Raw genomic sequence first — 13246 nt, 5'->3', positions numbered from 1 at the left:
CATTCTTTTCTTTTCTTTCCCAATCAAGAGGGTTGTTATGTTGATTGAATTTCCATGGATGGAGATGGTGATCGGAAGCCAAAGATATTGCACTCGTCGCTTTTTCTTAGCTTTCCTTTTCTCATTTTTAATGCTTATTTTGCTTGTCATGTGAAAGAGGATAATTCCTTCTATGAATGGATACACAACTTTTCAATATTCAATTTCAAAGGATAATTATGAAATGAAGAATACAAAATATATTCCAATCTCAAACATCAAATCACAAAAGATTAATTATTTTAGACTTAATGAATTTTTAAGCATGCAGTTTTGCTCTCAAAATTACAACACATCATGCACAGTTGTATATAATAATGTTTTATAAATATTTGTGTTTATCTTTACCTTTACTCTATTGTTTATTATACTTTATGTTCATGCATGCTGATATAGATGAGAATAATCGTCTCTGTAAGTTGTTTTGTGCTGATCATTTTCTTGGTCTCTTGCTTCAAGAATATTTCTATGTAGGCCTTTTGTATTTAATAGTGAGTAAAAAAGTAAGTTTATCTCGAAATTAAATCCTTATTTATAGAGTTTAGAAGAATCTGATTAATTAATTTACTTTTTAATGGTAATTAATGCAAACCTTAACTACTTATCAATATTCGTTGTAATATTAATTGCACATTAATTATTGTCAGTTGTTGTCAGGACTGATCGGCTAGCCTTTTCAACTTTGCATCCAGTCATCTAACCTTATAGTAACACTTTATATTTATATCTTCTTTAGCCGCGTGTGTATATATATATATATATATATATATATATATAACTTTTATAACAATTCTCGACCAATTTAAAATATTTTTATACGAGACACACTATAATTGAATTATAACATATAAATATAAATTTTATTTTATAAAGGTTAAATTAAATTTATAATATATTTTTAAGATATTTTATTAATATTTATTCTAAAATAAATTGTTGAATTTATTAAAAATTATTTATTATTAACTTTTTTTAAAATATTTTATGTTTGAAGAGAATATTAAAGATGTCTGTATTATAATAAAATTTTGCATAAAATATATGTAAATAAAAGAAAGATGATTTTTTTTCACTTAAACAACACATGAGTCTAAACGTATTTAAATAACATAGCGTGTTAAATATTTTGGAAAATCGAAGTCTAAACTATAATTAAAAAAAAACTAATTGAAAAATAAATATGAACTTATTTTTTATTTTTCGTTAAAGAAATATAGAGATTTTGAAAAAAGTTATAAAAATTAATACAATTCAAAATTTATTTTCTCATGAACCAAATTTTGATATAAAAATAATTTATATTATTTATATAAATAATTGACACCATATATTATTCTAGTAAAATTTAAATCAAAATATGCTATACGGATAAAAATTACTCTAGATTATTCTCAAAAAGGAAAAAAAAAGAGATGAAAGAAAAGATGGAGATAAAGATGTGTTAAAGAAAATAGACAGTAGCAATTTAAAAATTGAACTTAAAGCTATACATTATGATATCTTTTTTGTCTCCCACATTTAAATCATTAAATTAGCCTTTCCAAATATTATTTCCTTTAATATTTCACGAGTCCTATATATGTTAAGAAGTAAATAATATTAAAGAATTACTCATTATTTCAACGAACTACTTTTTATTTTAGCTTGCAAGTTTTGTTAAGATATCAAAGCATGTGAATTTTATGTTAAGTCAAATCTAAAATCTTATTTATATAGAAACGTAATAGAAAGAAAGTAGAACAAAAATATTTTTTATTTTTTTCCATATCTTAAAAGTTGTAGGAAAAAACCTTAAGAACTCGTCGTACTTTCATATTCTGTTTTGTTTTTCCACCATAGAAAAAAGCGAGAAATTGGTCTCATACTCTAAATGACAAAATATATAAAGATATATATTTTAGGTTTATTATTAATAAAATTTTATAAAATCATAATTTTCTTAAAGAAAAAAATATTATTTTTTCAATGAAAAGTTTCTTAAGGAAAGAATCTTTCTTTTTGTCATAAATTAGCATCTCTCACATTAGCATGTCTCACCACCTCTTTCAGAGATTTATGGGAATAACCATATTCCTTTCTATCTTTATCTAATCATAACCCAACAAACATCACCATCACCACTGCCCTCATATATTCCTTTTTAAAACTTTCTTTCTAAGTCAATTTCAATATTTTAATAAATTTAATTAAAATTTAATGTATGCTCAAAATATCTATATAATTGATAATTAAAATATAATTTATATATTTAAAAATATTCACACGTATACTGGTATTTTAATCTGTATAACACACATGAAAGGATATCTGAAAATATATTAATTTAAAGATGTTATTTTAATTTACTAAGATAGTTTAATATATTATTATCACAAACGAATCAATATTAATTTGGGAAAATTTCATATTGATACCGGTCAATGAGTGGTAAACCCTTATATATAGGAGGAAATTTTGTTTCTTCTCTTCAGATTTTAATTTTAATTATTATTAAAACAATAGACGGGAAACCTGTTTCTTTCTCGAGAAGACTGAGGAAGTAATCCCACTCTCTTTTTCTTCTTCAATGGCGATTGCTGATCAGCCTGAGACCATAGCCACTGCTATCGAGCATTCTACCGTGCGCCGGAGGCCCACCGCCACCTCCGCTGGTGGTCTCTACAATTCGCCGGAGTCCACCGACAGCTCCGGCGAAGACTTGGTCAAGGATTCCGGTTCCGATGACTTCATGGACACCGTGGACAGCGGGGTCGGCTATTCACAACCACCGCAAAAGCATGAGGATAAAACCTCCGTCCTCGACTTCGCTTACCGGCCTTCGGTCCCCGCTCACCGTAAAGTCAAGGAAAGTCCTCTCAGTTCCGACAGCATTTTCCATCAGGTTTTGGCCGTCAACTCGTTGTTAACGATGCTTAAACTCCGAAGCTAATTGAAAATGAACAGAACCTTGCTGTTTTGCTCCCGTTGGGCATATATAACAACTCAAAGAAATAAAAAACACGGTCATGAATGAGAGCGTCTTTGAGGTGTTTTAAATAGTTTATGAAACTGATAGTGGGAGTTTGATTGATTCATTTATCTGTACCAGAAACTAGTTGGTATCAATTTATGATTTGAATTTAATACATTTGGTGGATCAGGGATTTTTCTTACCTACTCTGTAATTGTATTTGTTTACTAATTATTCAATCAGCTGCAGAGTCATGCGGGCCTCTTCAACCTCTGTATCGTAGTACTTGTTGCAGTAAATAGCAGACTCATCATCGAGAATCTAATGAAGGTTTTGCTCTTTCCTCTTTAATTGTCCATTCACCTGCAACAATTTTCTTTATTCTATTTATGGCCTTAATTTTGACTGTTCGGTATTTATTGTCTCTCTTATTGTGTGTTTTATTGCAGTATGGCTTTTTGATCAAGTCTGGCTTTTGGTTTAGTTCATATTCATTGAGTGACTGGCCCCTTTTCATGTGTTGGTAATGCCCTTCATGAATTTTCTCATGAGGATAAACTACGTGCTGTGTAATTATTTTTAGGTTTGTTTCTTGAAATGTTTTGTAACAGTATGTGATTGTGCGCATTTACAGCCTTTCTCTTGTGATATTTCCTTTTACTGCGTTTTTAGTGGAGAAGTTGGCACAACGGAAGTGTATACCTGAATCAGTAAGTGATCAAGCCATGCGAGCTTTTGTTAAATTTCATTTACTGTATATGATTAGTAGTAATGTGCTATTCTTAACCGAATAATCTTCAATATCTCTATACACAGGAATATTATATCGACTTTAATGTTGCAGGTCGTTGTTCTACTTCATATAATCATTACCTCAGCTTCAGTTTTGTATCCAATTTTAGTAATTCTCAGGTTAGTTTAGCTATTTGGCATAAATTCTTCAAAATCTATTCTAGGTCTGCAGTCTTGGCTCCTTTTTTGTTATGACATTTGTTGTTACACCATCCATTTTGAAAGAATTTTGTTATAGAATATGACTTTAAGTTGATACTTGATAATGGTGTTACATTACATTACAAACACTGTCACTCTCCTGCACTGATGATGAAATTGAATTACCTTTCTAATTATTATTGGATTGCTATATGAACATTGAGCAATGAAGATGATTGCTGAGGGATAAAATATTCTCATGGTTGTGCGTTAGTCATTTCATGGATAAGGATGGGGCAGATGGATTATTATACTGACTTGTAACATTCCTTTGCAGGTGTGATTCTGCTTTTCTATCGGGTGTCACTTTAATGCTACTTTCTTGCGTTGTCTGGTTAAAATTGGTGTCTTATGCACATACGAACTATGATATGAGACAACTTACCAAATCAATTGAAAAGGTAATATTATACCCTCGGTAGAGAGAATTTTATTTTTTTTCTAAGTCAACTTTTCTCTCTTTTTTGTTTTCTTTCATTGTTTTGTTTTTTCTTTCTGATTTTTCTTTCATCTAATTTTTCCTTGACCAAACATGGTCTAATGTAACATTGTAAAACTCTAGAGTTTACGTCAGGGTTGGCTCAAGACCCAAGCAAGTAAAACCCTTGCTTTAAGCTTCTAAGAAAAAAGGTCTCAAAATTTTTTAGTACTAATTGTTTTAGGCCTCCAAGAAAAAAAAGGCCTCAATTTTATTTTAGTACTAATACTTTAGGCCTCCAGAAAAAAATAAAAAACTTGAAAAGACATTTTTCTTAAGTTTGCTTTAGGCCTTCCGAACTCTTGAGCCGTCCTTGATTTATTAAACTAGAAAAGCTTTGTAAACTCGATTCTCAAATTTGTAAGAGTTTACTTTGTATAAAAAATATTTAAATACCTATAAATGACATAACAAAGTAACTAAGTCAAGTAGCACAATACTATTAAATAAGTTCAAAATACACCAAACAAAACATAAGTTCATGCAAGACATAAGTTATTAACATGATAACATTTATGTGAATATTTCTCTATGGATAATGCTGAAGCATATATTTTATCATGCATATCAGTATTAAATACACTAAAAAACTCTTTCTCCTTAATTTTAGGAGTTATTGTTGATAAGGGAAATCAAAGTTAAAAAAAATATCTTAAAAACGGAAACTTACTAAACCACTAACAACATGATGGCAGATTCTTATCAATTTATCAATTGACTTATTCAAACAAAAACCTTTTTGGCAGCATCTGAAGCAAGTTCCAAACACTCCTCCTTGCCTTGGAGGTGGCAAACTTCTAACTTCCTCAAAAGTTCAACCTGCTGAATAAGTTCTCAATCAGAGTCTTTTAAACACTTCCCACCATGTTCCACTTTTGCAGCTTTCTCCTTTATTTTGTCTTCTTTTTTAGACTCCAAACAAATTTTCTTAGAGCATTTTCACTCAACTATATTAGCTTGTTTGTGCATTTTTGCTCAATAGCTTTAGTTTTTTTGTTTAGTAACACCACTGCCAACTTTGGGACTTATTCTGAAATTAGCTTAATCTTCAGATTTTTGTCCCTTGCTCTGCAGTTCAATGATATTCTCTTTCATTGGAAAAGAATTTTGCTCCTCCATCAATGCGTTTTAAAACAAAGCTTTTTCCCTTCCAGTTTTACTTTGAGAATATATTTGTCATCTAAATCTTTAATCAAACAACTTTTGTTTTCAAAGAAAACTTTTTTAACCTTTCTCAAGTTGTTATCTGACACTCAACAATTCTGTCAATTTTAAGAACATACACTGTACCGGAAATTAACTTTGTAACTGAGTAGGTTGTTGTTGTTACAATTTCTTTTCCATTCAGACAATATATTGTCATTTCCAACCTGAACTTTTAACGTGCTTGCATTATTAGTTCCTTGAATAGATCCTTGTTGTTTGTCATGTGGTTCGCAGAACCACTATCAGGAAGCCAATTCTAACTTGATTCTATTTTAGCGAAACATGTAGCAGCAAACAAGTACTTTTCCTCCTCTTGATCAATAGCTTTTTCCACTTTACCAGGTAGTTCTTCGTGTTTTTGCATATAATTAAGTCCAAATCCCTTTTTATTATACTCAATGGTTGCATCAGCTGTTCTCCTACATTTAAATGGTTGATGACCCATTTTGCCTTAGTTCTGACAAGGTGGATACTTTTCCTTTAACCATTACATCTCTTGGACTTGAAAGGCACGCAATACTTTGACCAAAGTGATATTGGATAAATCCTTTTGTATTTTCCAAAGCAGCTATTGACACTTCATATTGCTCTAGCACTATAACCAGACTTTTTTCTACAGTTATGCAATCACCAAATGTATTACCCAATAATTTATCCTCATTGTCAATGCTAAGTAATTTGTTTGAGTAATCCTTAATTGTTTCAAACGATTACATTCTTTGCAACAATAATTCCATCATTAAGTTCAACACTTTCATCTCTTGAATCCTTTCGTCTCCTGGGTACTCTTCCTTCCAATAGACCTAAATTAAGTTTGATGCTTTAAGGATTATGACTCTAGTATGGAAAACATCGACTAAAAGGCATGACTTTGCCTTGATTTTTCTCTCCGTGTGATGCTTTATTAAAGCCACGGTGGGATTTTTTGGGCAGCATGTGTCAAATTTCATCTTAAAATTAATTGGTCTCAATCAAAGTTGCCCAATAAATATAAAATTTGCACTACAATAATTGAGTAGGTAGCGTGGGACTTCCCAATAGATGACTTATCAAGACGGGCTGTAGGCTATGATGCCATGTCAAATTTTAACCCAACCAATTGGCAGTAAGCAAGTTTATAAGCTGCATTCCAACAATGGAGGCGAGTAATGAGGGCCTTCCGAACACCCCACCTTTGCATATGTTTTCCAAACCAAGCGAGCCTACCAAAATAGGCCTTGATATGAAGTTAGATTTCATCCTAAAACCAATTGAATTTAAGTGAAATTTCCTAACAAATAAGTCCCACTCCAAGAATTGTTTACTTAATCCTTTTCTGCAGTGTCCCACAAATCCAAAGGTCACAGTTCTCCCCACAAAGATAGGAGGAGTAACATGTGAGAAACATTATTCAGTATCCATTTCACAGGTCCCTTAAAAAGAAAACTCTTGTACCAATTGTTGGCTTTTAATTGAGATAAAAAAAATGTTGGAAGATAAAAGTTGCAGAGAAGTAGTGTGAATTTTTCTATTTGGGAAATGCTGAAGCATATATTTTATTGTGTATTTCAGTGTATATACACTGAAAAAAGATGTTGCTCCTTGATTTTAGGAATTCTTTATTAATGTTTATGGGAAAACAAAATCAGAACTATCTTGAAACAGAAACTGACTAAACCACTAAATTAAAACTGCTTGATAGTATCAAAGACACGTTCCTGACAATTTAAATAACTAAATAAGGACAAACGTTCCCACTTATAAGTTGGTAGATATTGATTACAAAATTTCATTTCTACTTATTTGTATACTTTAAAGAGGACTATATGTTTATGATGTATTTGATGACTAGTTTTCAAACAAGAATATTGTGCTTGACTAAGCTGTAGTTTACAGATTATGTTCTCTTAAAACTTCATAATATTCTAAAGTACAGTTTATTTTATCTTTATTCAAATTCTGTTTTCCCTTTTATGACTTCCTTATATCTGGATGAGTAGCTTTTCACTTGTGTGAATGTGTGATATATACACACTTGTTTACCCCACATATTCAAACATGTTTCCTGTGTTACAGGGAGAAGCAGTACCCAATACTGTGAATATGGACTATCCTTACAGTGTGAGCTTCAAGAGCTTGGCATACTTCATGGTTGCTCCTACATTATGTTACCAGGTAGCAGTACTTTCAAGTAATTTAGTAAGATTTATTGGTAACGGTTGTGGAGCTGCCTCATTAGATTCACCTATTTTACAGTTTGTATTCATTTTTCTCTTATTAGATTGCTTAGAGGCACAACTATGTGGACTTCACCCACATGTCTTTGTTGCGAATATGTCTGAGGTTTTTAGTCGGTGCCCGACATACTGTTGGGAACCAAGAGACAGAACATGAGAAAATGAATGCTTCTTGTACTGAATATTGAAATTGAATGAGGACAATGAAAAGAGGATAATTCTGTGGCAAGTGTTTCTCCTTTCAAAATAGAGCAAATCCTCAGATAAAATCATCTCACTAATCCTCTTTAACATATTATCAAATTAATTGCTCTAACCATCCCCACTAATTTACAAGCAAGGAATTAAGTTCTGGCCTAACAAGATTAATTGATCCAGTGAGTTTTATGTGTGATCATTTGATACGATTTTCCATATGAATTCTTTTCTATTTCTTTGTCATGCCTATAGACAACCCAACATTTTGTAGCACCAAATATTGCATTACAAAATCTATGGCAGCAATCTCAAAATCCTTTCTCTAGCTCTCCCTATACTTCCAATTGTACAAAATTCCTCACGTACTTCCCAATTGCAATCTGCTAGTTTCTAGACACAATGTGCCTGTCAATGTCTTCCTCATGCTCCTCGCGAGAGGAAAGGGGAGGGGGTTGGATTTCTGTTTGTCAATCTGCATATTATAGTGCTTGCTTCTCACTTTAATATATTTAAAGCTAAGTCTCTTTGAAGAGAATGGATATTATATGACTCCCTGGCATAAAGTATACCATACATTTCTGATACTTTGTGAGATTAGTAGATTGGCTTTGGCATCATCATTTTAACGTAATTTGCCAAAATTTTGCTTGGTTGCTCTTTAAGTAGGTTTATACAGTTCACTTGTCTTTGCTTTTTCATGCACACATGTATCTCCATGTGTGTTGCACTTTTTTAATTTTCTTGAGAGCAAAGTTTCTCACATATTTACATTTGTATTTTGTTTTATGATCTAATTTTTTAGCAAAGCTATCCTCGCACACCTTATATTCGAAAGGGTTGGGTGTTTCGTCAAGTTGTCAAGCTGATAATATTTACAGGAGTTATGGGTTTTATTATTGAACAAGTAAGCAATACTGGATAATAAATTTTGTTCATTTCTACATTTTCTCTCTTTTTATTTGTGCATTTTTTTTTCTCCAGTTCTGTTTTGTTGTTTCTACTGGTATTCTGATGTTGTGTTGATTATGCTCTTTTGCAGTACATTAATCCTATTGTACAGAATTCACAGCATCCTTTTAAGGGAGACCTTCTTTATGCCATCGAAAGGGTTCTGAAGCTTTCTGTTCCAAATTTATATGTGTGGCTCTGCATGTTCTATTGCTTTTTTCACCTTTGGTATACGATCCCTTATTTTGTTCAACATGCATATATGTGTGCATTTTTCTTGCAATATATTAATATGAAGTTATCTTCACTTGCCGTAAATTGAATAATTGTTTTAATTTCTTGAGTTTAATGCCTTGACTTCTGTACTCTGGCAATTTTCTGATGATGATGATGTTATAAGTCTGTAATTATTTAATCTTTCTAAGTATCCTGGTAGTAATATCCACCTTACTGAAAACCCTCAATAGTAATTATTGCATCATCAGTGGTAAGATCTAACCGATTTAAAGATTTGCATGTAGATATTATTGCTGTCAGGAATATGAACTTATTAAGATCTAAAATTAGCTTTATAGCCTTTTGTCAGCCACTAATGGTCAATTTAAGTGAAACTCTGACGGATATAAGGGATTTATGACCCTAGTTTTATTTTTGGGTTTGTATATATTTCCTGTGGCCAATGAGGATAGTTTACTCTTCATTTATGCTCATTTTTTGTGCAAGCATAATTGCTGATCTGCTTGTCGTTGTTGTAGGTATTAGAAAAGGTTAGCTATGATTGTTTTTTGAAGATTCAGTTCATATTTGAGGCAGCTTATCCTTCTAGTGACTGTTTCAATGTAGGTTAAATATACTGGCAGAGCTTCTTCGATTTGGTGATCGTGAATTCTACAAGGACTGGTGGAATGCCAAAACTGTTGAAGATGTAAGTTTATTTGTTCTTATTAGGTGTTTACTTACATTATTCTCAATTTTAATCAAAGAGATTTTTGACCCATTCTCTTCGCTTTCTGTATTTTTGGTGTTCTGCTGCTTCCATCAGTATTGGAGAATGTGGAATATGGTATGTTTCTTTTCCAGATTGAATTTTGATCAACATCTTTTTTGTCTGCAAAATGATTTTATGTCTCTTATTACCATGAAATTCATGTCAACATACAAACATGTATATTTTCTTTAACTTTCCCTTTCTTGTATAATGAGGGGCTGACATCTCAGACTATTTTAACAGAAGGGAGAAAGGGAAGTTACAGCGTTTTACCATCTGTTATTGAAGAAATGGTTCTGAATCTCAGAACATATAGTTGATTGTTTATCACATGTAATTCTAAACCATTTGCATACAATTGAGTGGATTCTTTCACATTGCAGCCTGTTCACAAATGGATGATCCGCCACCTATATTTCCCGTGTTTAAGGCATGGTATACCAAAGGTAATCAAGCATCCTCCTGTTTTACCGATGGATCCTAAACTAATTTGGTCTAAACTTTACATCACTTTTTAGGATATGCCTTTGTTTACCATCTCAGGTCGCCAGTAAGATACCACATTTAACATAGTTGAAGTGAAATGGACGTCTTAGTTTTACTCTAATCGTGAATAAGTCTATTACATAAGTTCTTTTAAAGTATGTATATATTTTTATGGACTAATGTTATGGTTTGATATGTTTGATGCACTTGGGGCTGAGTAGAAAGTTGTCAACCGATAGACAATAATCCAACTTCATCTACTGTTCCTGTTGTTTTAGATAAATGACTCTGGAATGCATAACGATGACTCACATGAACAAGAATTTCAAAGGAACTCCATTAAATATAATCATGTTTAATATATCTTTTGTGATTTTTTCCCTTGGACTTTGGTGTAAAAAATATCTTATTAACATAGTTGCTTCTCATTGGTCAATATTTGGATTGACTCTTTTGTCAAACATTAGTGGTATTTTATTTATTTGAGCTCTGGATATATTTATGATTTGATCTTTCATCATTGTACAGGCCGTTGCTCTTTTAATTGCCTTCCTGGTTTCTGCTTTATTCCATGAGGTGTGTTGTTGATTTATTTGCACATTCTTCTCTCCTTTTTTTGGTACCATGGCAAAATTGATGTTCTGCTTGTGTGCTTGTCTGCATGCTACACAATAGAAATCTCAAAGAAACTTTCTTCAATTTATACTTGGAGTATCTTTGTTTCTACCCTTTCGATTGTTGGAACTTTGTGGAAGACGATTGAAAGTTAGAAACGAGGCCTGTGACTGCTTTGTTAAATATATTACTTGTCTTTGAACTATCTACAACCTGATGTAGCCTCAGGAATCTAGCTGCCAAAATCTCAAGTACCTTGTATCCTTTACCTTGGCATGCTTAGATACTGCGATTTGCATATCTTGAAAATGGATCAAACGGAATATTTAATGGACTGATACATTTTCTAGTTTCTACTCGGGTTATCACAGTATTAAGTTTGGCACCAATATTTCCTATTTCCTTTATCCATGAATTATTTTTTGCACGTGTTGTAATTTGTTTTCGACGTTTTCTTTCAGAGTTGTGGAGTTTTTCTTACGATTTCTCTTTCTTCTGAGTGCAGCTGTGCATTGCTGTTCCTTGCCACATATTCAAATTGTGGGCTTTCGGTGGAATTATGTTTCAGGTAAAATCAAGTTACTGTATCATTCTGCTGTTTGCTGACCTTCTATTATTAAACTAAAGTATTTGACAGTAAAATTAACACAAATTTGCCGACACTTCCCGACAAAGGTGAAGCCAGCGTATAAAAAAGTCCCTGCTTTTTTATGCCCAACGGAAAGAAAGTGTTCTCTGGAGTAATGAATTCATGCCATGTTTTGGATCCATATTTTTGGTTCAATTGACATGATGATGAATACCTTTTCTTATAGGTTCCTTTGGTCTTGATCACTCATCATCTGCAAAATAAATTCAGAAACTCAATGGTATGTGTATAAGCATATCGATTCATAATGTCTTAAAAACTCCATATCTGGAATTTGATTCGTTGGTTCGATAATTTGTTATCTTCCACATGCCAGGTTGGAAATATGATTTTTTGGTTCATATTCAGTATCCTTGGACAACCTATGTGTGTACTGCTCTACTACCACGACTTGATGAATAGGAAAATCAAACTTGACCAGAGCTAGGCATTACATTATTAACGAGTTTTTTTCAGTTTTCGGCGTGTATATTTGATGTGGTTATGTTGCTCAATATTGTTTTCTTCGAGTACTTACATCTATACTACCTTGGCAGTGGCTACTCTGCCCTGAATGAATATGCACGTGATATGCCAGTTCGCGAGGCTAATTCATCTTCATCTATGTACTTACCCCCTTCCCTCAGGCAATTGTATCAATATATGCATTTTTGAGAGTCATGCTCTGGCATTCATAACTGCCAAGGGACACTGTAACTAGTTTCTGTTAAATGATATTTACTAGAGAGATAGATGTAAATGGTTTTTGCTAAATATATTTCTTCCTTCTCTCCCATGTTCCACGGACGAATAATGTCCTTCAATATCGCATTTTTTGAGCTGCATTAGTTAGCATGTTAAACTTAACCAATAATCTCCGGAATGTTCAAAAGAAATACTTTGTGTGTAATAGAAAATTTTACTAAACTTCCGGGGCCCTTTTGTTTGATTTCTATTGACGAAAATCAGTTTAATGATTCTAGCATATATAAACTTCTCAATTGAAAAAGTGCCATTATTGATGTATAAATGAATAAATATGTTTTTAAGACTCACTTAGTGTTCAAAATAGGATAACATCAAATATAAGAATAAGATAATAAAATAAACATTAATTTTGTTATGTGTAATTGGTGTTGGTTACCATAATGAGAGTAATACGAACTGGAATAGTTATGTTAACAATGAATTATCGTAATTTCGAAAGTTAAAACGTATTTAATCCATATTTATAATGTGGTTAAGTGATCACTAAATGTTAGTTATATATATAATAATAAGTTATTGAGCAGAAAAATACAACAGGGTCTGTGAATGAAAAATACTTGTTTTGTCAAACTCTTTAATGGGAAGTAAGTAATGATGAGGAGCTATAAATTGGCATGGAAAAAGGGTACACAATTAAGCAGCAAGAGCACATGATCCAATTTGGCAACCCAACTGCAAAATTTCAACGGCGTGCCTGTAACGTGACATTTATTGCGTGTCACGTTCCGATTGG

General features: G+C 32.2%; 1 protein-coding gene across 6 annotated transcripts; it reads left to right on the top strand.

Moving 5' to 3' along the window:
• The first annotated feature begins 2507 nt into the window (after positions 1-2507).
• TAG1 (membrane bound O-acyl transferase (MBOAT) family protein) lies at positions 2508-12534 on the top strand. Of its 6 annotated transcripts, none has more exons than XM_047295793.2 (16): positions 2512-2920; positions 3239-3319; positions 3439-3512; positions 3624-3699; positions 3834-3901; positions 4260-4383; positions 7722-7820; positions 8883-8984; positions 9120-9256; positions 9872-9953; positions 10071-10091; positions 10400-10462; positions 11031-11078; positions 11623-11685; positions 11933-11986; positions 12083-12534. In XM_047295793.2, the coding sequence occupies exons 1-16, from the start codon at positions 2606-2608 to the stop codon at positions 12191-12193; spliced, it is 1518 nt and encodes a 505-aa protein (XP_047151749.1). In that variant the 5' UTR covers positions 2512-2605; the 3' UTR covers positions 12194-12534. The 6 variants fall into 6 exon arrangements, with proteins under 6 accessions (XP_087961465.1, XP_087961466.1, XP_047151753.1 ...); XM_047295792.2 differs by having other exon boundaries at positions 3233-3319; XM_047295797.2 differs by lacking the exons at positions 11933-11986; positions 12083-12534 and adding an exon at positions 11755-11926 and having other exon boundaries at positions 2509-2920; positions 3233-3319.
• Positions 12535-13246: the final 712 nt, after the last annotated feature.

This window comes from Vigna umbellata, chromosome 1, assembly GCF_029865625.1.
Source record: "Vigna umbellata cultivar VRB3 chromosome 1, Vumbellata_1.0, whole genome shotgun sequence".
NCBI classification, from domain to species: Eukaryota; Viridiplantae; Streptophyta; class Magnoliopsida; order Fabales; family Fabaceae; genus Vigna; species Vigna umbellata.
This window is presented reverse-complemented; position numbering and strand designations above follow the sequence as displayed.

Coding starts and splice junctions, on each gene's coding strand:
- TAG1 (XM_047295792.2), top strand. CDS start 2,606: ATGGCGATTGCTGATCAGCCTGAGACCATAGCCACTGCTATCGAGCAT. Junction 4,384..7,721: donor TTACCAAATCAATTGAAAAG/GTAATATTATAC, acceptor CCTGTGTTACAG/GGAGAAGCAGTACCCAATAC. Junction 9,257..9,871: donor TATTGCTTTTTTCACCTTTG/GTATACGATCCC, acceptor GTTTCAATGTAG/GTTAAATATACTGGCAGAGC.